General features: G+C 39.5%; 1 protein-coding gene across 1 annotated transcript; it reads left to right on the top strand.

Annotated features, from left to right (window-relative positions):
- The first annotated feature begins 7,528 nt into the window (after positions 1 to 7,528).
- LOC116321871 (interferon-induced protein 44-like) lies at positions 7,529 to 20,485 on the top strand. Its single transcript, XM_039606619.1, has 9 exons — positions 7,529 to 7,594; positions 7,709 to 7,756; positions 8,211 to 8,231; positions 8,352 to 8,385; positions 16,369 to 16,564; positions 16,810 to 16,962; positions 18,796 to 18,967; positions 19,067 to 19,167; positions 19,372 to 20,485. Exons 2-9 carry the CDS (start codon positions 7,720 to 7,722, stop codon positions 19,573 to 19,575), a joined length of 918 nt encoding a protein of 305 aa, XP_039462553.1. The 5' UTR covers positions 7,529 to 7,594; positions 7,709 to 7,719; the 3' UTR covers positions 19,576 to 20,485.
- The last annotated feature ends 5,361 nt before the right edge of the window (positions 20,486 to 25,846 follow it).

Genomic DNA, 25,846 nt, shown 5'->3' with positions numbered 1-25,846 from the left:
TATGACGAATTATGATGGCTGTTTGGTAGCCGTTTGCATACATACTCTTTCTCTCTTCATATGTGTGTGTGTGTTTCTCTGGTGAAATTCAGTATGGTTCCGACAACAGTTTTATGTTAATGTACAATCATTAATATGTTTTGTGTGTGTGTGTGTGGGGGGGGCCAGAGGAAGTGTTCTCTTATATTGAGATTCACAGCCAGCTAAACTCTCTCTTGCATCACTTCCTCCAAGGAACAGGCACGTGTTGTATTTGGACAGGGTTTAATGCAAAAAAGTGTGAAACTGAAATGATACAGAATACAGAAATGTCACATAAACATTAGCTTGGGTTGGACTTATGTGGATATATAAAACACATCAAACGTTTCCAAATCACTTCAATAATGTCATATACCCTGTCTTAAAGGTAAACACAATTAAGAAACTTACTCATATTGCCACTCAAAGGGATTTAACGGAGTGGATGGCTTTGGATCGGAAGAAACACACCATGTCTTACTTCACCCATGAGAAGTGATGGCTCGCTTGAAGCTGACGCTCCGGAGCGTGTGTCGAAAAAAACAACACACTGGTTCAGAAGCACTGTGTCGAGGCTTGCTTTGTTTGGCAAAAGTCACGTGACCAGTGACGTCCGAAGCTTCATTACGCACGTAACTGCTTCGGTACCTGATTCAAATGGAAGGAAGTGAATCATTCACGGGATTTGTGGAGTGTTTTGATGGTGACAGATAGCGAACCACTGATCATTCTACTGAGAGATTTGGTTCTGTTGTGTGGGAGTATTTTGAGTTGATTTTGGTCGGTGGGTTTTCCAGCTTTGTGTTCTGGGTGTTTGCTTTTGTTTTGTGCGTGTTTATTTTATCTGAAAACGGGACAAACTTAAAATGTCAAAAATGTGCTTTTCATAATATAAATATCATTAAATAACTTTAGTAAAACTTCCATTTGACTCATAACATTTAATGTTATAAAAAGATATATTTTATTTTAAAAAATAATCTTAAAATGTTAGTCTACAAAATGTGCAGCAATTTAATTTATTTATTCTCTTTAGCTGATAGTTTGTGGAGCCCAGGTAGACTGTATAACTGCATCTCTACCAGTTTTTCTGCACTCCAGCCTCTTCTGTGCCATGTGAAGGGATTTTCCTTAAGGCAGGAGAAATTATCTCCACTAAAAGGAACAGGTTCGGCCATCGCACAGTGGAACTAATTCTCTTCTTAAATAAAAATGAAAAAGGGTTACCTTAAATGCATCATGTTTTTAATTTGCAAGTTCATAAGCATTTCCCTTTCCATTTCACAATCAATTCTGCCCCAGGTCAAAAATATATGTATAGGAAAATTTCCTAATATAATATTATTTATAAATATACCCCTCCTGCGATTAACTGCATAAGTACATGGAGGCAGGACCTCACACCAGAAGCATACTCCATAATGTGCATTATTATATGTATGTTATATGTAACGTGGTATTTTTCAATTATTGTATTTACCAACATCAAGAAGTCACAAGCAAAGAAAGACCAGGAAAGTTTACTGGTCAAAATTATTTATTAAACAAATAAACTACATTTTTTTAACACCAAAAAATACGCGTTCAAAGCAACACAACAGCAGCCTAATATCAGACAGAGTTCCACTCTGTATAGTGAGCAATCATTATGAAGCAGTTGGTTTTATTTTGTGGATTCAAGCTGCTCTTCATATTTTTGGCCACCAGATGTCACCAGAGAGGACTGTGTTGAAAAGCTTCGAGTAATGAACCGTTTTTCAATACAAGCTTCAATGTTTCAGAAAGCTTCATTTGGCCATCACTACCCATGAGCAAACACTTCCTATCACACTTCTTCTAGTAACTAATTGGCTCAACATAGCAAACTGTGCAAACCTGCGCCCCCTATAGGCCTGGAGAAATGACATACAAACAGTTCCAGTACAGTCTCATTGAGGCCAAGATATACATTTTATAGTTGCCTCCAAAGGAAATCAGTGAGCTTAAATCCCAGCTCTGCTCCAACAAGGCCCTTCATGACATGAAAGTAGAGACTCTTGACCGAGAGCTGAAAGAAGTCAAAGCGTCCTACATTAACATCACGCAGGAGCGAAATAAACAAAATTCCACCACTGCAAATGGAAAATCTGAGCTTCTGGTGGAAAAAGACACTGGAGAACAGGACAAGGAAGAAAAACAGGACTCTCTGCCACAGACTACAGTGTCTCTACATGACTATTTCCAACAAACAGAAGACAGACACTAAATGTTTACTACCAAGCTGGCTGAAGTGGAAACTGAAACTAAGACTGTGCCAGAGAAAAAACCAAAGAAGATGAAGAAGAGGAACTGGCTGCTTCGGCTTTTCAGCTGTACCAGTCCACAGACAGACTGATTTAGACAACTGTGGAAAAAATAAATAAATATAAAAAATTGGAAAACATAGACGTGTCATTGTTTCATATAGATTTCAAATAACATACCATTTGATGTCAACATGTTTTTGTTGCATTTGCAGTGCTCGTGCTGTTATATTCTTATGATTCTCTTCATTTTATCAGTACATCCTTCTGCCTTGCTTCACATATTTACTGTTGCTTGATCAGCTTTAGTCATGCTAGCATCAGCACAGGTAGAAACAGATACACATCAGAGAATCGGCCGTGCATCAGCCTATCTAAATACAAATGGAAACTAAAAATGAAAACATAGATAACTTAGATAGCTGAACTTTACAGATCTGAAAGTTAACCAATGGATACTGTCAGAAGAATGTGAGAATCTCTGGCATGTTTGTCACAAATGTGTCATAAAATAAATATATTGTTAGTGCTTATTGTTACTTGTTTTTAATATAGTCTAAAAGGGCCGTCTCTGAGTAGAGTCTGTGCCAAAAGTACTGACAGGAAACTGCATGCTTTTGCAGAGCACAGGAGCAGAAAGTGAAACTAAGTAGAGTGTTTGATCGAAACTTAAAGTGTGTGTGACGTCTATATAAATAACCAGGCTTCCTGTTTTTGCTTGAGACCTCAGCTGGCGTGTCTGTGAGCCTGCTCGTCTCCATATTCCGGAATATGTAAATTTAAAGATCATTTTTTAAGTTAGACCACTTTGAGCCGTGTCTTTCTTGGCCGTAAAGAATACAAAGAACTGAATTTAATACTTGGTGCCAGTGACCCAGATTCTTTTGCGGCTGAGGGGACTAATTCGGAGCTTAAGGTACGATCTAATATGAGGCGGACAACAGACCGGTCTAAAAGATTTAAAGGTAGGCACAAGCCTGTTCAAAGAAAAAGCAAATTTGTGCATATTGGATGAATTCTAAATTATTTGTCCGCTGAGTTGATGATCGTCACCGTCAAATTGGCTCAGTAGTGGTGAAATTCAAGTAAATTATAAAATCTGTTAAGTAGATTTCGGGTGACATGTCCATGGCAATTTTGAGTGAAGTAAAGTAAAGTAAAGTCTGGGAATATTTGATGGAAACGTATTGTTGATAATGATAAAGTGAAGTTTAAAGTTGATGTGTTGAGTGTAATCTTTTCAGCCAAGTGAAAAGAGATCAGAGAGTAGGTAATTGGACATTGGTTTCAGGGTTGGACTCCCTTTTGGTCAGAAGGCTGGGCCTGGACATCAGCAAACTGGGTGTTAGAGTCCCCAGTGATGTTTTAAAAGTTATTTAAATTAATCTAGGATGGGGGTGGGACCCCTATGAGTGCACACAAGTTCAGAGGTGAGAATCTCCTCCTTAGCTCCGGACGCGGGGCAAGGTCCTGCGCCGTCAGGGTATTTCAGTTGACCACACTGCCAAGACTTGGGACCTTGGTTAATGGTTAGTGGTCAGGGACCACTTTAGTGCGCTATTTGAGTGAAGAAGCGGGGGCTTCAGGCGTGACCACTTCAACGTGGATTGACCGGTAAAACTTTAAGTAAAACTTCAAGCGGCAGTTCAATACTGGACGCTAGTTAAGTGGAGTGATTGGTCAACCTGCGGGGAGCGCTTATAAATTAACATAGGACTTAGAAATCTGGCCCCTTTGTCCCGGACAGAGAAGGGTGAATTGACCAGCAAGGTGGGCGAACCTGGGCTTAGAGGCTTTTAAATTAGTCGAAATGATAGGATGACTAGTACTAGAGGAAGATGAAGTGAAGTTGTAAAAATGGAAATAATTTATCTTGGCAGTCAGTGGCAGTCTTTTGTTATATATATAAATCTGTGAATGTATAAATGAAGTGTAAAATTGTTATTTGGATGAATGATTAAAGGTGCACATTGTGTTGAGAGAAAAGTGTGTGTGTGTGTGTGTGTGTGTGTGTGTGTGTGTGTGTGTGTGTGTGTGTGTGTGTGTGTGTGTGTGTGAGACGACGAAGTCCAGGGAAGTGTGTAAAATGCTGATGAAAGTAGTGTGTGAATGATGCTGCAAAACTGAGCTAAAGAATGGTGATATGTGTGGAAAAAAACAAAAACAAAAAAAACCTGTTAATTGTCCTGACATATGAAAGAGCTCTGCTAAGCACGCTGAAGATTTTGATGTGAATCCTTGCAAATCCAAAGAGCTTAGTATATTTAAGTGTGTGTATGCGTGTACTGAGAGCATTTTTTTATATATCAACATTTAGCAGAGTTACAGAGGGTTTATAGACTGTAAAAAAAAAGAGTTCGATTAGGCTGTAGAAACAGAAAAAGAGAGAAAAGAGAGAAACAGATCAAAATATGAGTGTGTGTGGCTGTGTGTGTGTGTGTCTGGCAGGAAGTGTCTGGCAGGAAGTGAACATGTTTGCATGCCCATAAAAGGAAACTGGCTGATGTGTTAAGTGGGGACCCAGAGAGTGAGAGAAGAGTTAAAATCTAAGTAGATGAAGCGAATGGATGTCTTAAGAATAGTAATGAAAATGATATTAATTAAATGTTTTAGTGTGTTAATACAGGTGGACTCTTCTCAACCTGAGAACATGAGTACAGCGGCAAAATGATAGATTAACAGAATTGGGAGGAAAACAGGCCAGGCTTTGGCTTAAAATTTGACAGTTTCACCTCTCATTCTGGCCTTATCCTGAGAAGAAGCTTAACCCTTGTATGGTGTTCGTATTTTTGTTACTCAGCCAGTGTTCATGGGTCTGGTGGACCCACTAGAGTTTTGGCTTTCCAACTAACACTATCAAACAATTTTATGTTAAATTACTCAACAGATGTTTACTTTATCCCAATTACGAGCCATGTGAACAGCAAACATGGTTAATTTTTTCCTTTTACCTTTGTTTGATCACATTTATGAATTAATGTGCTTCTCGTTTTTTGTAAATAAAATGTTATAAAAAAAAATAAAATCAGTTCTAATCAAGTGTACATATCCTTATACCATATTTTGCAGGTTTTGATGGTATATACTGCCTAAAGGGGCAACGGCCTCTAAATGGCATGGGTCTCACAGACCCGAACACCATACAAGGGTTAAAGGCATCACATGGATATTCAACACACCAGCTGCCTCGCATTTTGGAGGAGTTTGGGAATGGCAGATACGGTCAATACGCAAAGTGCTCAGCTCTGTTGTGGAGCAGCAGATCCTTGATGAGGAGGGTCTGCACACGCTGCTGTGTGAGGTAGAGGCGATTATCAATAGCCGCCCTATCTCAAGAGTCTCTACCGATCCGAATGACCTGGAGGCCTTGACGCCAAACCATTTGCTTTTGATGAAAGCCAAAACTCCGCTACCTCCCGGAGTATTCAGCAGGAGCAACATGTACTCGAGGCGTAGATGGCGTCGAGTCCAGTACTTGGCAGATTTGTTTTGGAGACGGTGGATTAAGGAGTATCTGCCAGACTTGCAAGAGAGACAAAAGTGGGCCCAGCCACAAAAAAATATCAGTCAAGGTGATATTGTCCTCATCGTGGATGATTCCGCTCCAAGAAATTCATGGGTAATGGGTCGAGTGATTCAGACGTTTGAGGATGCCAAAGGTCGGGTTCGTCAGGCCAAGGTGAAAACCAGCAAAAACATTCTCCTGCGACCTGTGACGAAGCTTTGTGTGCTGCTAGAGCGTGATATGTAGCGCCCCTTCTACATATCACTCAAGAGACAGCGGTAAAGGCTGGTCTCCTACGGTGAGTCATGTGCTTGAACCTCTGACTCCATTCCCTAATCTCCCCAACACACACACACATACACGCATCCACGAAGATATGTTCCAGCTTAAGAAGAGTTCCTGCTGTAACAAGGCAGAGCGAAGTTTCTGTTGGAATAAGGACATAAATGTGCCATATGGGCAGTTCAAGTACTTTGTATATTTGTCTGTTCTTTATCTGGAAGTTTGATTTGTTGTTCTGAACAATATATATATGTATAAGAGTAACTGTTTTGTGGCTCACAAGAACAATTAGGGGCCAGGATGTTGGAGCTTAGACAATTCAGGCCAATATTTTACTCAATTACGTCAGGCCATATTTAAGTATTTGTTATGATCTTTGAGTTTCTAGTTATAATCTTCATTATTTTATGTTATAATGTAATATGCTGTGCTCCATAAATTAATCCTGCTTTGTTAGTCTTTTGTGTTGTTGTAAAGTGTTGATAGATTTCGTAAAGGGGGTGTGTATTTTGCCCGCATGTGGGGGGGGAAGACAGGTTAGGCAAGTAAGCAGGACGTGGAGCAACAGTTTTCTGACCGTCGCCGTTTAATGTTCTTTTCGTTGTAACATAAAGGGAATGTAAACGGAGCTCCCACTAGAGGCATTTGTTTTGTACTTTTCTCTTTGTATGGAGAATAAATGTTTTGCCCTTTTTACCTTCGCCTCGTTTTTTGCTACTTAAAGGCATACAAGCAATTCAACAAAAGCACGAGTCAGAAACTTTACGTCCTGCACAAGCGGCAAAAAGAGCCCAAAGGTTGCCGCTACACCCATATTTATCTGATCTTCTTTATACATACTCACCCCATCATACGGTCCGCTCTTCTTCAGCTTCCCTTCTGTCTGTTCCACCTGCTCGCCAGACTACCATGGGACTCAGAGCCTTTAGCTGTTCTGACCCGAGACTTTGGAATGCACTTCCACCAGATCTACAGACTACAAACTCTCTCTCTCTACTTTTAAACCCGTCTATTCAGAATTACATACCCTTCATCATGATTCCGTTTTTGTCTGTTTTTACCTTGGTTAGCTTTTATACTTTAATACTTGTTTTTTTGTTTTTCATTTACCTCTTTTGTTTTGATTTTGTTGTATTAATGTAAAGTGACCTTCTCGGGTCTATAAAGGCGAATCTAATTAAAATGCTGTTGTTATTATTATTATTATTATCATTATTATTATTATTATTATTACCTTAATGACACGTGTTGTCATAGGAAGGTGGGGTACACCCTGCATTCAGGTCTTCCATTCCTCCCTGCTGCACACAGATCATGATAGACACATACAAACAAAGAAGCGATAACCGACTAGTTTGAACAAGTTAGGGGGAAATTCCTACAACTCACATGTCCTAACTGAAAACTGAAAGCATGTTTATATAAAAAAAGAGTCATACTCAGTCTACATCAGTGGAGGTAAAATCAGAGAACCACTACCTTTACGGCACAATTGGATATTCAGGTATGCTAACTTTGTGTTATCATTTCAATACAGTAGGAAAAACAATGCTTAAATGCAATTGGTATATTGTCCAATATCATGGAATGTATTCCCAACTACCTGTTTTATTTACAGGTGCAAAAAACATGAGCTTCTTTAGGAAACTTATAAAATCTATTTGGGGTAAGCAGTTTTTTTTATGTAACATGTTTATGGCTTACATATTTGTGATGGTTTGCTTGTTTGTTTGTGCTTTAATAAGTTCAGAAATTTTGTTTTCTTTTTTTAAATTTTGCTCTCAGTGTGTTTTCATGCATGTCAAGCTCTTTCGGCTTTTTCATATAATATTACTCTATACAAATAAAACTTGCTTGACTGAAATACCGAATAGCTTTTTGAGGTGTGTACAGCAAAGCTGCTAAAAAAAGATCCTGGATTCTCATCTTAACTTGAGCTTGATCAGTCGTTGAATTTTGCTAAGTGATTTTATAATGGAAAAAATACCATCAAGTACTTTTGATCTGAACATAGCAAATGGTAACATTTCATTTAACATAAGGAAGTAAAATATACAAGTAACACTGAATATGGAACAGTGTTGCTAATATATTGCTACATTGTCATATTTTAATTGCAGGTACTCCCCCTTCACCTCCTCGTAAGAAATTTAAAATATAATATACATTTCTTTAAACTTTAAGATTAAACGTTGTGTATAATGAATTTAAAACAATTTCCTTCTGTTGTGATTCACACAATTAACATGTTCACTTTACAGTTTTACGGAAAGAAGAAAGGAACATACCATGGACGTGAGTATTACAGGCGTGGTTCATTCTTTGTGTTCAAGAACTTAAATGTGAGTTATGTTTTTAACACGTTTGCCATTTGATGTCAGTGTCAGACCGGATTATATAATGTGTAAATGTATCAGTAGAGAGATTCAAACCTCCAATGTGCAGCTGTCTTGTTGGCAATTAATCAAAGTGCTGACTGTGCAATGAGTGCTGAAATAAAGGTATTAAATTAGGAATTCACAGGATTAGTTATTTTCTGCTGTTGCTTCTCACTTGCCTCTTGGTGTTATACTTCTTATAATCTTTAGAGATCCCCATCACATTTTCCTCTTATGTCTCTGACAATCAGGCCAATGAGTTACATGATACGTCAAAGCAACCTTTTATTTAACAAAATCACATGCCTTGCCTTTCTAGTTTATTTTATATTCCTTGGTTTAGTTAGTTTCCCTCATGTCCAGCAATAAAGCTGTTTTTTAGTTCACTTTTCATCTCCGAGAGTCTGCATTCGGGTTCTACATTCCTGCCTGCCGCACACAGATCATGACAGACACATACAAACAAAGAAGCTATAACAGACTAGTTTGGACAAGTGAGGGGGAAATTCCTGGAAGCCAGATGACCCAAATGAAACTGAAAGCATGCTTATATTAAAAAAACAGTCATACTCAATCTGCATCAGTGGAGGCAACCCCAGAGAACCCCTACCTTTACGGCACAACTCAGGTATGCTAACAATGTGTTATCATTTAAATACTGTAGGAAAAACAGTGATTAAATGGAATTGGCATATAGTCCAATATCCTGGCATATATTCCCAACTACCTGTTTTATTTACAGGTAGTCAGTGGAAAACATAAAATACCCTTAACAAATTCTAATTAACAAAATAAAAGTCTCTTTATTTGTCTCCCTTGGAAGAAATTTGCTTTGGACAGAGGGGTTACAGCACACAGACCCATTGTACTCCTCCATACCATCACAAAACCGATAAATATAAACATAGAATAACAAAAACATTAAAAAGAATGATTAGAGCAGGGGTCTGGAACCTATGGCTTGTGAGCCAGATGTGGCTCTTTTGATGGCTGCACCTGGCTCACAGACAAATCTTTAATAATAAAAAAAAAAAAACATTAAAAATATAGAACATTCTCATATATTTCAATCCATTAATTTTCTACCGCTCATGTTCATGGCTGGGGGTGGCTGGAGCCAATCACAGCTGTCCTCCAGGATAACACTAAATTTTTATTGGATTAAACTTCCTGTCTTTTAACCAAGTAGTCAGCTAGCTAATTGCAGAAACCCTTTTATTGAAGAAGATAGCCAAAAGAAAAAAGAGATGAGGAATATCGTACTTTCAGCAGGAATGGACAGGGGAATTCGCCTTTGTGGAGAGAGTGGTTCTGGAGTGTGTATAATATGCAATGATAAAGTTGCATCGATGAAACTGTCAAATATAAAGCGGCACTTCAACACACGCCATACTACTTTTGCATCGAAATATCTTGCGGGGACAGCAGAAAGAAAACATGTCAAGAGCTGCTGTGCAGACTGCAAGCTAGTCAGCAGCAACTCCATGTTTGGACCCAACAAGGTGACTGGAATTCGGCTAGCTTTGCTGATGCTTTAGCAGTTGTAAGAAACGGAAAGCCATTCACAGATGGGGAGTGTGGTAGGACTTGACTTAAGCGGCCAAAGAAGTGCAGGAGACTGATACTGTCCAGTGTAGCAAGTGATTTATTCACCATTTTGTGACCCAAACAATATTTACAAAAACAAATAAGAAACTCAACTCCATAATTAACTCAATTCAAATAAACATAACTGAACTTAAATCAACAGAAATTAAGGTCAAACTGCACACAGCTACACTGACCTGAACCTTTCTCCCCAAACACCTGAGTTCTTCTGCTTAAATAGTCCACTTAACCAAACAATTTCTCCTCTGGATTATTCCATTCAGTAGGTAAGATGAACATTATCATACACAAACCTCTACTGCTACTCTTTACTAGCAACATAAACTCTGTGGTGTAATCAATACATATTACAACAATAAATCTATTTCTCCATAAACCCTCTAAAATCAACTTTATTAAATTACAAGAATTCTTCCCCTTCTGCACTTGGTCTCCTCCTGTGACCTCAGATTAACCCAGAAACTATAAAGCAAGAAGTAAAACTACTTTTCCTCCTTTTGTTTCTGGAAGACAGGTAGGTAAGGTCAGTTTAAACAATACAAATTAACAGTTGAAATAAATAACATGTTAACTTAACAAACTTGTAGTCTTTTCTCTCGCTTTGGATGAGTCAAGTCATTTATCCCAGTTCAGCGTGAGGTATGTTGTTGGTGACACATTACGTGAGGAGTCTTGCTGTTTTGCCCATGAAAGGGACAACAAGAGGGGAGGATTTATTCAAGTCACTAAGCTCACCAAAGAAAAAAATCTACCGATGGATAAACTTATCTCGGTGTGTACTGATGGTGCTCCGTGCACGGTGGGGAAAAACAGAGGATTCATAGCGCTTCTTCGTGAACATGAAAAGAGACCCATCCTAAGGAGGCACTTTTTCTCAGATGTGTGGTGGGAGTTTGGTGAGGTGATGTCGCTGGTCATTCGGGTGGTCGACTTTATTGTTGCCTGCGCTTTAAATGAACGCCAGTTTAAAACACTGCTGGATGAAGTTGGGAATAATTATCCTGGTCTTCTTCTGCACAGCAATGTGTATTGGTTGTCAAGAGGGAAGGTGCTCAGCCATTTCGCCTCTTGCCTGAGCGAAATCCGGACTTATCTTGAAATGAAAAACGTTGAGCATCCTGAGTTAGCTAACACTGAGAGGCTCCTGAAGTTCTGCTATCTCGTGGACATGACTGAACATCTGAACCAGCTCAATGTGAAAATGCAAGGCATTGGAAATACAGTCTTATCCCTTCAACAAGTAGTGTTTGCATTTGAAAACAAGCTAGAACTCTTTGTCAATGACATTGAAACAGGTCGTTTATTACACTTTGAAAAAACCCTGCTCAACATCTTGATCTTCAGCAGCTAGCGGGCTTCATGTCTAATCTCCTGCAGTCATTCAAAGCATGCTTTCTCTTTTTTCATTTTTGTTCTAAGCAGGCCTGGAAGACAGTGAACCGACGGCGCTGACAAAATTACCAAGTACGAAAATCAGGTGGGCTTTACAGAATTATAATTGATTACAATCAGAGACTGATTGGCGGCAAGTCTCTGTCTAAAAATGGATTGTATCGATTCAATCCAGTCAAAAGTATAGAGAACTATTTTCCTAAACAGGAAAACGAAATAAAACGAATGATTGAGCTCATTTTGCTGATGTGGAGCATCTGATGACGTCTTGCGGAGGGCTGCAGATCAGCAAAAAATATCATGTGAATGCATGGGAGTGAATGTGAGTGGTTGGACCAAGGGGAAATAAATAAAGGTTGACAAACAGGAGAAGTGGAAGACTTAAATCTGGGGATGCTGATTTTGGGGATATTGATGTGTGCTTTGAGAAAATTATTTACTGGGGTTGGATTATGTTATTACATTATAGAATGCTAAATGCTAAGAGGGAAACATTGATGTAACTCAAGTTGCCATTAACTGAGGTAACACATGATTAATAACTGTTCTGTGTGAGTTTATTTTGTGTCATGACACAGACTGGATCATAAAGGGAGAGTATGAAATGTAAAGTACAGGTTTTGTTTCCAGGAAGTTCCAAGGATCCAGACTTTGCATGGAGCAACGAGTTGGAGGAGATTTGACATGATGATTAAATTGATTTTGTTCCTTAAACACAGGTTTTCAGGGCTGGAGCAAAACACCGGAGAGGAGAATTGCTGAGCTGTTCTGAGAAATGAAATGACTAACCTTTTTTCCTTTTGATTTGTTAAGCTTGGGTGAAGCATGTTGAGTTTTTTGCCACATGAGATGTGTCAAAAAAGAGAGGGATTTAAGATTTAATTTGTTTAATGTGAAAGGGGTTTTACTAGGATTTTATAACGATTGGGGTTGTTTGATAATTTAGATATGGTAAAACTGAGGCAGAGATTGTTAATTCTAAAGAAAGGAGTAAAATGAACTGAATTCTGTTTAGAAGATAAATTGCTGGGGTTAAAAAGAAGTTGTACACCAAATTAAAGGGGAAATTGTGGGAATAAAGGATATGCTTTGGGGAAAATAGTGAAGATTTTATGAGTAGAAAATGTGGGATTTCTTTTTGATTTTTAGGATAAGTTGTAACAGTGACATAATGCTAGAATGTTGTTATAAGGTAGGCTTTTTATGAGGATGTTAAAAGTCTCGCTGACTCAAATGAATAATATTGGAGATTATATATGTAGAAATGATTTTTTCATACACATTGCATTTTGGTGCCTTTAACGGAGTTGTGGCTCAGAGAGTCGTCTCTTGAGGGTCATAAACTTTTGGTTAGCGTTATGATTAGCCAATCTACTGTGAGAATGACCTGAGTTATTGAAGGATCGCACACGCTTACAGACATACAGAGTTCATCAACACACAGGACAGTATTGATTTGAGGCCTAGGGCCTGAAATTCCTTTAGCTTTTAACTGAATTTGAGTTGGCCCAATAACAAATGACAGAAAGAGGAACTGAATAGGAGTTTTGCTTGTAACTAAACTGAGTGACATATAAAATATTGAGATAACAGATGCAGCTCTAACTTAGTCCTCTTATATAAAATGCAGTTACAGAATAACAAATGCTTGTTGAAGTAAAAAAAAAAAAAAAAAAGAAAAGTTGTTGTTTAAAACAGAAGCAAAGGGAGAAAGCTCATATATTTTGGTTAAGTCTGATAAAGTTTAAGTTAGAAGGAGTCATTACATTAAAAGCAGCAAAATGAAATAAAATGATATATTCAAACAGGTTATCACCCAGAAAATGGGAGTTCAAAATACAGTTAGAGTTCAGTTTTTAGCTATGATGAAGTTTATCTAGGAGCAATTAACTATGTGCTTACACTGAGTGATTAAAGCGGTTGTTTTTTCTTTGATCCTTTTAGTAGAATAAGCCCTTATAATGATTTTATGATGATTTTGCTGGTGAGAGGTGACTTTAGATGAGAGGCACTTGCAGCAGCAGGGACAGTTTTGTGCACAGGATGTTGATGATCAGATAAGGAAAAACAGGAAACGTATGACAGCAGTGCTGTAAGACTGTTAGAAAGCTGTAGATTGAGATGAGTGATGTTTAAGATTATATAGGAATAAAAGTCAAAACCAAATACGTAATTAGGTTCATGTTTTGAGTAACATTAGGGTGAGTAACATTAGGTTTGAATAAAGAAGACAATTGAGGGACATAAGGCAGGGAAGCCGTACTAGGGAGGAAGTGTTCTGTTTCCTTTGCAGGTGGCCAGATTTCCACTAGAGGGGGACCCAGAAGAGGAGCAGAGACCACTTAAGCATGAAGTGTTCTCAAGTGGGAGCGGGCATTTTATTATTAAGACCACCTAGATGACATGGGGTTGTCTGATTTGTTAAGTCACAGGATGCCAAGAGAGGGTCAGAGCTAAGAACAGTGATCCTAAATGTCCATGACGTCAGGGGTGGACAGGGAAACAGTTGAATGGGCCAAGGAGTGACCCAACACACAGTATGGTGACCTCTTGTGGTCAAGAGGTCAAGAGAGGGAGTGTCAGGAATAGAAATATTTTATTGCTATTATTTGCTGCTATTTTATAATCATCATTACCATTTCATGGGATGTTACATTCAGATGCATTCAGATGTTCAAATATATGGGTGTTATATTAGTCTTTATTACAGGTCCAAAGAAGAACCATTTTAAATGGTTCTGTTGAATCTATAATTTAAATGTTATTAATGCTTTTATGATCTCTGTGTAGAGGGCAGAGACAGGAAAATACTCTCTGTGCTAAAATGAGACAGGAAACGAAACGCGTCTGCAGAGCATGTTTTGCAGAAGTGAAACCGAAAGCAGAGTGACTGCAAGCCAAAGAGCAGGGTGTTATGCATGTATCGTTGATTAACACACACTTAGTTAGAGGAATCACTGATAGGGGAAAGTTCAGTTTAAGGTCAACTAAGGATCAGAAAAGCAGATGCAAATTCTGCACGCACAGACAGACAAATAGTGAGAGGTCATGACACGTCGCAGTACACAACATGCACGCCCCGCACACGTGTACGCACTCACACACACACCATAACAGATCTATTTTGGTAGGGCAGAAATGCAGAAGTGTGCCGAAGTACTTAGAGGAAGTGCACCCGACAAGCGACAGCGAAGAGGGGAAGCACCGACCCGAAGACAATGTTTTTTAGAGCAATGTTAAAGGTCATGGAACATTTTGTGGTTTGGATTGACGTAAGCTGTACTATTGTCTATTTTTGTAAAAGAGGGGGGGCTTTGTTATTATAAAACCTTGTCTCATGATTGTAAGTTCAGTTCAACACTGATTGGGTTGTTGAACTCACACATGTGTTTATTAAAATGCCGTCTAAATTGCACACGCCTGGATCTGTGGTTTTTATGGATTCTTCTCTCAATATTGAACCCTAACACCCTTCAACAAGTAGTGTTTGCATTTGAAAACAAGCTAGAACTCTTTGTCAATGACATTGAAACAGGTCGTTTATTACACTTTGAAAAAACCCTGCTCAACATCTTGATCTTCAGCAGCTAGCGGGCTTCATGTCTAATCTCCTGCAGTCATTCAAAGCATGCTTTGTAGAATTTCGTGAGCGCACTAGTCTTTTTAAGTTCATCACCCAACCACACGAGTGTGCAGTGAACAGCGCCGACCTGAGTTACATCCCCGATGTCTCCGTCAGAGATTTTGAGCTACAAGCTGCTGACCTGAAGGCCTCAGACATGTGGGTGAATAAGCTCAAGTCACTGAATGAAGATTTGGAAAGACTTGCACGACAGCAAGCAGAGTTGGTGAGCTAACACAAGTGGGGAAAAATGAAAAAACTTCAACCCGCGGACCAGCTGATTGTCAAAACTTGGAATGCACTTCCTGTCACATACCACACGCTGCAGCGTCTGAGTATTGCTGTACTGACAATGTTTGGCTCTACGTATGCATGTGAGCAGTCTTTCTCACATCTAAAGAACATTAAGACCAACCTAGGATCAAGTTTAATGGATGGAAGTCTCAACACCTGCATGAAGCTTAGCCTCACCACATATCAACCGGACTACAAAGAGATTTATTGTACTTTAAAAGTGTTGGTCTTACATAAAATACACTCATTTACTTGTATTTACTTTTAAGCATATTGTATGGCTCTCACAGAATTACATTTTAAAATATGTGGTGTTCATGGCTCTCTCAGCCAAAAAGGTTCCCGACCCCTGGTTTAGAGCAACACATATATCAGTAACCACAAGATTAAAATTGTTAATGAACTAAACAGCAAAAGTTTTTTAGTTTTCTGGACCTGTTCATCTCGTCCTCTGTGTTCATTAATAACCTTAACTGATAAGGAAAGAAATAAATGCTTGTGCCAGTTATGGTTACATAGAAAAATTCTGTACCTTCGCCCCAAGTTTAGTAAAAGATAGTGAGGGGTCTGTTAAAATAGCATCTGCCTGTCTAAGGATGGTCTGTTCTAGTAGTTCTTGAGTGTTTATAGGAGCAGTGGTGCCCATAATTCTCCCTGCTGTCTTATCAAAGTTGAAATCTGAGCTTTTGATTTTACAGTTAAATTACCAAACCAACATGCAATGACATACCTTAAGATAACATCGCACACTCAGGTAGAAAGCCTGAGTTATCAGTGATAACCACCATCATGATGCTAAATTTGTGTGACTCTGGTTTTTAGTATTATCATGCCAGCCAATGCAAACATGACTGTGTCAGTCTGACTTGGTAGTACAGCACTCAAGTGTTTTTTTGCTTATTGTGTTATTTTGTGTGTGTTCATACCACTGTTGTGTAAACTTTATGTGCATACTCAATCCTATTTAATTTTTTTATTGAACAGTGAAAGAGAGCGAGAACTGCAGCTTGTCAGAGATTACAAGCCTCACAAAGATGTTGAGCATCTCAGAATTCTGCTTTATGGACCACCAGGTGCTGGAAAGTCCAGCTTCATCAACTCTGTCGACAGTGTTTTAAGAGGCAAAATCGCAACTCGAGCTTTGGCAGCAGCAGCCTTTGGTGACAGTTTCACCATTGCAGTATGTATGAGGATTTTATCTATTCTTATCATAGTTACTGTTAGAGGGTTACAAAAACACATTTCCTTTGAAGTTTTTTAGGACTACAGGAGAGCACTGCAGCGGTAACTGCTTTGTAGAAATTGAACTAGAAAAGTAGGATAGTAGGTACAACTAGAGTGTAAACTATTCTGCAAATGCCAAACTGTTAAGGGTCTTTAGTATCTGGCACTAATATAACAACACTATAATTTTTTTATTTACAGTACGGGACATATAAAATTCAGAAAGGAAATCCAGACACGTTTTACCCTTTTGTCTTCACTGACACCATGGGGCTTGAGGAAGGCACCGAGGGAGGAATTCATGTGGAAGACATCAAACTTGCTATTAGTGGACATGTAAAAGAAGATTACAGGGTATGATGTCTTCATTCAAATGCTTGTACACAGTCTGTGATAAAGAAACTGTATCATGCAAAAAGGTTTCAGTGATTTTGCTTTTTTTTCCCAGTTCAAACCATCATCTCTCTTGCGTGAATCGGATCCTTTTTTTTTTTTTTTTTTTTTTTTTTTTTTAACCTGTCCCGTTTGGTTCTTTTGCCATCAGAATTATTGTCTAAAGGCGAAGAAAGATGCCCAACGGATTTACTTTACCAAATGGACCATCCCAGCCTTGCCGTAATGGTCCATTTGATTCACCTTTATTGTTTATTTTATTTTCACTTGCTGAATACGGGACAGACTTGACTGGTGGAAAGAAAAGGGAGAAAGAAAGAGGAAAGAAAAACAGCTGAGAAGAGGGACGGGGAAAAAGGGCAAAACCAAAACCAACAGAATAAGCAGACAAAAAAATACATATATCGATCACCTGGATCACCTGTTAAGAAAAAAAAAAGAAAGCAAGCAGAAGAAAACGAGAGTAATAAACAACATCACAATGATATATGGGAATATGACAGTAAATACTAAATATTAAACATTATTGTGCAGCACGTGAGATCGACAGCGCAGTGTGTGCTTTGAGGTAGGAGCCAAAAAGGGTGTAGTTGTGTGTGTGATCACCCGTGTGTGCACCTGTGAGCATGAACGCGCTTTTTTTAAAAGGTTCCTTCATGTAATGATCTGCTAGAGGGTGTGGGGGCCACTGCCCCATCCTCCAGGGCATGAAGCAGGTATGGAGGAGATCAAAACTCCAGACATCCAGAGGCCCCAGAACACAAGAGACCAAGGAAGACCAACAGAGGGGCAGTCGCGCCACTATCCCAGAAAGAGCTGAGGAGAGTCCCAGATGAGGGGTCACTCAGCAGCCGCGGAGCAGAAGCCGGGGGGGGCTGCAGTGACGTGCCCGTGAGCTCCGCCGGCAGCCAGCTGTGCCTGAGCGACCGAGCCCCGGGCCGAGGGCCAAGGCACCCCATCCCGAAGTGGCCCGAGCGAGCCCCAGGCTCCATGCCCCGATAAGCAGCCGCCAAGGAGTGAGCCGGTGGGTACCTGGGCGCCCACCCCCGGACACAAAGAACCACCAACGCACCGATGTCTGAGGGCGTCTGCCACTGGCAGGGGAAGTGGTGGGGGGAGATGGGCCTCCAAACCTTGGAGGGCCTGAGATGTCCCCAGAGAGGTGGCGTCTGATACCCAACCTGACATATAGACACAGACAAACAGGCACACACAGATACAAACATCTATTCCCACCCTCATGCTCTCATATACAATTACTCAACACTCACCCAACGTGGAGACAGACATAGAGAGACACTGTACACACAACACACACTCCCCAAGCGTACTCTAAGCCCCGGGTCTAGGTACCCTTGCCCCTGGAGGGGAAACTGCGCCCAGACCCAGGTGGTGTTACCCTTTTCCCTGCGGTGGGAGAAGCAGACCGCCCGACTCCGCAGCAGCAGGGAGGCCCCACATTCCAGACCCCAGTCGGACGGCCAACTCCTCCTCCTAGCCCCCCCCGCTCCAGCAGGCCGCAGAGAACGGGGGTGTAGGAAGACTCCAAACCTCCCTCCACCCGCTCATATGTAGTGTTGATGTATGTGTGTTCTAAGGTGCATTTAAAACCCAGGAGGGCATGGAGCTACCTGCCAGAGCAGCAGGTAAGCGTATAGCCCCTCCTGCTAGCCCTCAATGTCTACGTGTATTTAAAATTGAGAGGTGGGCAACGACGCCAGGGGTGAATCGGATCCTAACTACAACAGTTCTCCTGTTTTCAGTCATTTTGCTCTTGCGTTTTTTTTTTTCCAGTTCAATCCCAAATGTCCCTTGCCTGAAACGGATCCTAACTACAGAAGCTCCTCCACTTTAGATGACAAAGCCCACATTCTGGTTTTTGTCATTCGTGCTGACTCAGTGAGCATAATTGATGGTGAAACTTGGAGAAAGATGAAAGCTGTCAGAGCAGCAGCTCGTGACAAAGGTGAGAGCAGATGTTGTTCTACGAGCATGTATGATGTAACAATTTCAAATACTAGAAAAACATGAGATAAAATGATTGCATTGGTTTCTGTGTTGGCAGGGATCCCACAAATAGCTGTCATCACTAAAATTGATGAAGCCTGTCCTGAAGTCAAAAAAGACATAAAGAACGCCTACAGGAGCAAGCACTTGAATCAGCTGGTATGTTCAAAGAAGTAACTTTCATGAGTTTGTAGACAGTTTACACATGAATGTAACGTCTGTAATTCAGCTGTACATTTCAGTATATTTGTACAGAAACCTCAACTGGAATCAGTGCAAATAATTCAATAAGTAATTTATAATTACGTCACTAGTGCAACAATACAGTTTCAGTTTTTAAAATGTAATATTGTTTAAACTTAGATGCAAAAAGTGAACGTGAACCTGGGTTTTCCACTGAACTGCATCTTCCTTGTGAAGAACTACCACAAAGAAATCGAGACGGATAACGATGTGGATTCACTGATACTGAGTGTACTGAAAAAGATCATTGACTATGGAGAGGACTACCTGAATGACCAGGATGATCATGACCGGTCACCAATGTGTGAGGGGGAAAGAAAATGAAAATTTTCAGTTAGTTTTCAGGTGATTTGCTTTGCTATCGTTGCAATCACAGTCACACAAAAAGTTAATTTCATCAGAAACTTTAACCTACTGAATTTTATCTTGTTCGTATTTTCTGTAACTTTTTTCTTTCTCAAATTAAATCCAAACAAACTTCAAGTTGATTATTTTATAAAAATCAATACATGTACTTTTTGTTATTTATTGTACATTCAAAATGGTAACTGCAGCAATGATGACAGATATATGCCTGTAACCTGTTGATCAAAAGCTAAAAAGACATACATAACAACATGGATTCACTGATACTGAGTGTACTGAAAAAGATCATTGACTATGGAGAGGACTACCTGAATGACCAGAATGATCCTGACCTGTAATCAGTATGTGAGGGGGATAGAAAATGAAAATGTTCAGTTACTCTTTGGGTGATTTTGCTTTGCCATTTTTACAATTACTGTCACACAAAAAGTTAATTTCATCAGAAAATTTATCGTACTGATTTTTGTCTTGTCTTGAAAATCAATACATAACAAATAAATCATTGTAAGACTGTCATCTGTGAATCAGTGCATTAACACAGTGAATTCTAATTTTGCAAAGGAGAAAAGATCAAAAGCTAAAAAGACACACATGCACAGATGGAGGGTGAATGGAGGTGTGATGATTTTGGTGGTGGTGACTGTGATCTGTTGAGTTGATTTCTTGTTTCCAGAACTGTGATTAAATCTGTTTATTTAAAATAATGGCTGACCAGAGAGTGTGCGTTTATTCCTTCGCTGTAGTTATAATCAGAGATGGGGAGTAACGTGTAATCCGATTATTTTTTCAAGTAACGAGTAAAGTAAGGGATTACTATTGCACAAAAGGTAATTAGATTACTGTTACTTTCCCGTAAGCACGCTACATTACTGCGTTACTAAACCATGATTTTGTTTGCGAGAGAGTCTCATGTCAATGACGTAAGCAAGTGCAAGGTTCATGGCAACAGCTGTGTGCAGATCAACAATATCGAGTGTGGGAGAGAGTACAACCGTGCAGCGTTTAAAGCGTGGAAGTACTGACCTTACATTGAGTTTGATTCCGTAAAAAGTGACAAAAACGTTAGCGTCCGCTGTTGACTGCGTGCGAAGAAAACTTAACTTTAAGAAAACTTTACAGCGAAAAAAAAAAACCCTAAACTTCCGAGCAAGCACAGAGTACGCTGCCACGGGAATGTGAAATTCACAGAGGAACTCCTGGATACTTCCACTGACATGACCGCTGCGGCACACCTGCACCAGGGCAAACCCCCGCCTCCTGTTAAGCAGGTGAAAATAGAGCAACAGGACCGCTGAGTCTTTGATTTTATTTATTTTCTGCTGTGTTTTACTTGCATCTATTTGAAATAAACTATTTTATTTTATATGCTGGAATCTGCAGAAAATACGTTTAAATGTTAAACAAATTTCTTCCAGTCAGAGAATGTTGCATATAATTTAATTTTTGCTCGATGCATGAAGTAAAAAAAGTTAAAACTAATAAAACAACTTTTAAAAAGAGACTTTTTCATTTGATTACATTTTATATGATGGATTATGCATAAAAAGTAGAATTGGGCTGAAAGATCCCCCCCCACCTCCCCCCCAACGCCTTTGAAGCTTGCTCCCTGTCCAATGCAGACGGAGGATCGGCTAGACCACCGCAGAGATGTTGCTGGACTGTATGCTACTGTCTACACTGGCTCATTCTCATACCCCATACCAATGATGGGAATTCCTGCTCTTTTTACAGAACCAGCTCTTTCGGCTCAGCTCACTAAAAAGAGCCGGCTCTTTCGGCTCCCAACTGGCTCTTCAGGTTGTTTTGTTGCATTAATTAATTTATTATAAACAACAACAATATACAATTATGCACAAAAGGATTTATTAATTTTTTAAAAAACGTGTTTTTTATTTATATATTGTTGACATGAAGAGAGAAAGTGCTCTCAATTATGGAGACAGCCAAATGGTTTATTTATGTTTGATGTGTGTTTTACATGTTTGTGGCTGTTAATAAAGTTGGCGCTTTCCAGGGGGTGTGAGCTTAAGGCCAAAGGCTGATGTGTGTTTATTCCTCCCTAACTATCATCGGTGAAGTTTGCCATGCACGTCAGATTTTCCTGCGCATTTTCATATCTCTGCTAACATATATGTTTATATATAAATATATATGGTGGCCCCTAGACAGTGTTGGGGAGTAACGGAATACATGTACCACCGTTACGTATTTAAAATACAAAATATGAGTAACTGTATTCCGTTACAGTTACCTTTTAAAAAGGTGGTATTCAGAATACAGTTACTTTGTTGAAATAAAGGGATTACACGGCGGTATTTTCCTGTTTCATATGTTCGGCTATGCCCTCTCTATTTTTGGTTTCCACACCCCAAACAAAACACACATTAAGAGGCTCTAATGCCTGTGTCTCAATCTCGCGGCCCATGTCACCCCTACTTGCAGCTCGCATAATGACGTGAAGAAATATTTTAAAAAATTACTCACAAAAATGATTTAATATGAAGGCATTAGGCAGAGTGTTACAGGCATCGCCCTAAAGAATGTAGCATGATGGGCAGTGTAGTCCGTGCTGCAGCGAGAATGGACTACCGTACCCGTTATGGGTCTGTGAGCGAGGGAGGGAGAGAAAGGGAAAGTCCGAGCTGTCACGGAGCAAAAACGGGAGCTGGAAGCATGTAAACATAATAATAACCACTGCAGCCAAGAAGAGTGCCTGATGAGCCCAGTTGTAAGTAAGCTATTAAGACTCGACTGTACACTGTGTTCGTGTTTTCCTCCGAAACAATAAGTTCCGTTGGAGCAGCCTTTCAACGCCTCTCTCTGTCTCTCGCTAGCAAAGTTGACCCAGACAACAAAGTAAAGCTAGTTTTCAGCTACGAGCCCGACACCGACGTATTAGTCAGAGGTCCCTTTACTACGGTTCGGAGCCGCGGACCTGTTTTATATACGCGTGGAATAGTTTTCTATACGAGATCGCTGCAAAAAGTGCAGCCTCACCTAATGTCCACCCTACCGTTACTCGTTTTATATTAAGATTTAAACATCTAGTTTGTATTGGTATGGCGAATAACCTTCAGTAATAGTAACAAATCACACAGCAATAGTACATTCATGTAGTTGTAAAAGAGCATGATAATATAATAGGTAATCCAAAGTATTCAGAATACCTTACTGTCACTGAGTAACGTAACGGAATACGTTACAAAATACATTTTGGGGCATGGATTCTGTAATCTGTAGTGGAATACATTTTAAAAGTAACCTTTCCAACACTGCCCCTAGAGACAAAGCAGGTACAAACACCAAAACACAAAAAAATCCAAAAAGCACATATAAACTCCAAGAGAACAGCTCTGACACAGCCTTTTTATACATGTTGTGACGACACATGCATGCTTGCATTTTTATCTTCTACATATAAGTTAAAGTCTCCAAACGACAAAAATATTTGACTTCCAAATCGTCCTAACACACTGTGTGCTTTCTGTCACTTTAACACTGTGCTGCAATAAACTAACGCGTTATTATGGAGATATATACACACACTGCAGAGGGTGCTGCTGCTCCTGTTTGTGCTCAGTGGCATGAACAGTTACAGCATATGGGTATTTGCATCTATCTTATATCCTTTAAACATGAAAATATCAGTTTTCCGTCTTGTGTTCCAAAGTAATTGGAATAATGCAGAGACAAAAATAAAACAAGGGAACAAGAGGCCAAGTGTCTGACTTATAAACAGAACTGCTGTTTTCTGAATAATCTCACACAGATAAACATTTGCAGGGAAGGTTTGCAAAACGAACATCACAGATGTTTTTCTTTATCGACTGTATTTCAGTAGAAGCTCGGGTTAAACTGACTTCAGTGCTTATAAAAGGATTTCAATGTAAAAGAAGGTGCAGTGGATCACTTTGCATAGATCTAGATAAAAGTGCAGAAAAGAATACATTTAAAAAAAACAACAACAACAACTAAATAGCACAAATAAGCAAAAACTACAGTGATTATTGGGCAGCTGTTCCTACAATGTTAATCTGGGATAAAGGCACAGATTATTTGTTTGCCTTTGTTTCCTGGTTATTTCTTTGTTATCCAAATGGGAAAAGAGTGCATAAAACTGTCTACAAGCAGCTCATCTATCTCATTGTGCCCCATAGCATAAAATCCATTGGTTGATTGAACAGCGAGCCATCTACTATTCGAAATCAAACCAACCAATGCTGAGATATGTTGCTTGAGACAATCAGAAGGGATTTCCTGACCAGCATCCCACCATTACTTTCTTTATGAAGAGAAATGTAAAAATGAAATAATGCCACACTCACTCACAGACCTCCAAACCTGCTTTTCTTTGTTCCTTCAGCCGTTAAGGGTTTGGCAAAAGTTTTTCTGCACATAAAATTGCTTGACTGTGATTATTATTTAGTTATTTGTATTTATATTATTCTTTAAATATTCCAGCTTTTTCTTGTGAAAATTGTCATGCTCAAATTTTAACTCTAATATTGTTGTGTTCTGTAAATCTTTGATGATAAAATAAACTATTTTACTCTTTTCTCTTGTCTCACCTTTCGTACCTTCACAGCCCACATTCTGGGAATGAAAAGAGTTGGCAAAAGTGCAGATGTGTAAGTAGAAGTGCAAATAGTACTGCTATAAAATACTGTAATTAAATTTTAAGAACTGATTCAACTTCTTTAGTCAAGTAAAAAAAAAAAAACAGGGATCAAAGTGGTTTTAGCAGGTGGGGGGACCCTAAATTAGTTGTAGTGGCTCAGTGTGGAGAACAGAATGAAAACTCACAATAATTTCTATTGAGAGCTCGAGTTGATTTTCTAAGTGTACACAGGCTGTGATCAGCTGACCTGCTGCTCTTTGTGGATTTACACAACTGGATTGAACCAGATGTCTGCAGATGTTTCATGAGTTGTCCTGGCTGGTTTCCATCCTCTACACTGACAGTACACTGTTTATGTCTTTGTTCTAGATGGTTTAAAGCAGGGGTCAGCAACCTTTCTGATGATGAGTGCCATCTAAAATTTCCTCAGAAGTCAATGTGCCATATGACTGCATTAGCAATAAATTTAATAACGCTCTATACTAACAGTAACACATTATATACAACAACTTTATAACATTATATTTGTTCGCAGATGTTGGCAGCTATCAGCGAATAGTTATCAGCTATTTTGAAACAAAAAAAATAAACTTTTTATCCATAACAGCAAATGAACTGCACAACAGAAAATGCAAATGCTATTTATGGTCTCCTCACAACAATGATAAGAAAAATAAACTGGGCCAATATGGCATGTTGGTTAATACAGGGATACACATGTTAATGTGATCTCTGGTCTCCCACTCAGAGACACAGGTCTCCGAGTGTCCAGCATTCAGACGGCTACCTGAGGACACTCATGTGAGAGAAAATCTGCTCACACAGATATGTAGAGTCAAATACTGTCAATAAGGCAATGTTCTGAAGACAGTTAAACTTGTCAGGTAGTGACGTCCAGCAGGTGAAAATGCAAGCTCCATGAACACGCACAGCTGTAGATTCCAGCTGCGTTCATAGTTCTGCAGACTTTGACCCCCACAGAGTCGAGCTTTTCAGTTCAATCAGCTGCATTTCGATGTTGCATTAACTGGCATTAACTCAGCCAGTTAATGCGAGACAAATCCAGCTGCTCATTAAAGCTTTCTGGTTTGATGAGAAAAGAAAACATTGGTCCATACACCTGAAAGTCCTGAAAACACATTGTGAATTCTGTCTCGAGTCTACGGATGTATCCATGTATTTCCGTGGTGCTGATGCTGCGCTGAGCGGCCAGCTCCTGAATCATTTAAAGTGTTGGAATGTGGAAATTTCAACATCGCTTGAAAAAACTGCCAGCTAGCAATGTCCCTATCACCGGTAGGTGAAGTTATTTTTAGCCAATTACAAGTTGAATCTGGTAGTTGGGGTTGTTAGCTAAGATACCGTCATTGAGAAGCGGCACAACTAATGTGTCTATGCGAGCTAATTTGCGATGTGCACTGCTGGCCCGGCCATTTAGTTTTTAATGCACCTTCTCAGATTAATTCACTGCATGTCTATGTCCAGGCCTGGACTGAGACAAAAAAATCGGCCCAGGCATTTTGACTAGAGACCGGCCCACCAGGTATTATAGGGAAAGCCATAAAGCCTTTGAATGAAAACAAACGCTGTTGTGACAGCGATGTACGCTGT

The sequence above is a fragment of the Oreochromis aureus genome, linkage group 23 (assembly GCF_013358895.1).
Source record: "Oreochromis aureus strain Israel breed Guangdong linkage group 23, ZZ_aureus, whole genome shotgun sequence".
NCBI lineage: Eukaryota > Metazoa > Chordata > Actinopteri > Cichliformes > Cichlidae > Oreochromis > Oreochromis aureus.
The sequence above is the reverse complement of the archived record's forward strand: the minus strand, read 5'-3'. Positions and strand labels throughout refer to the sequence as shown.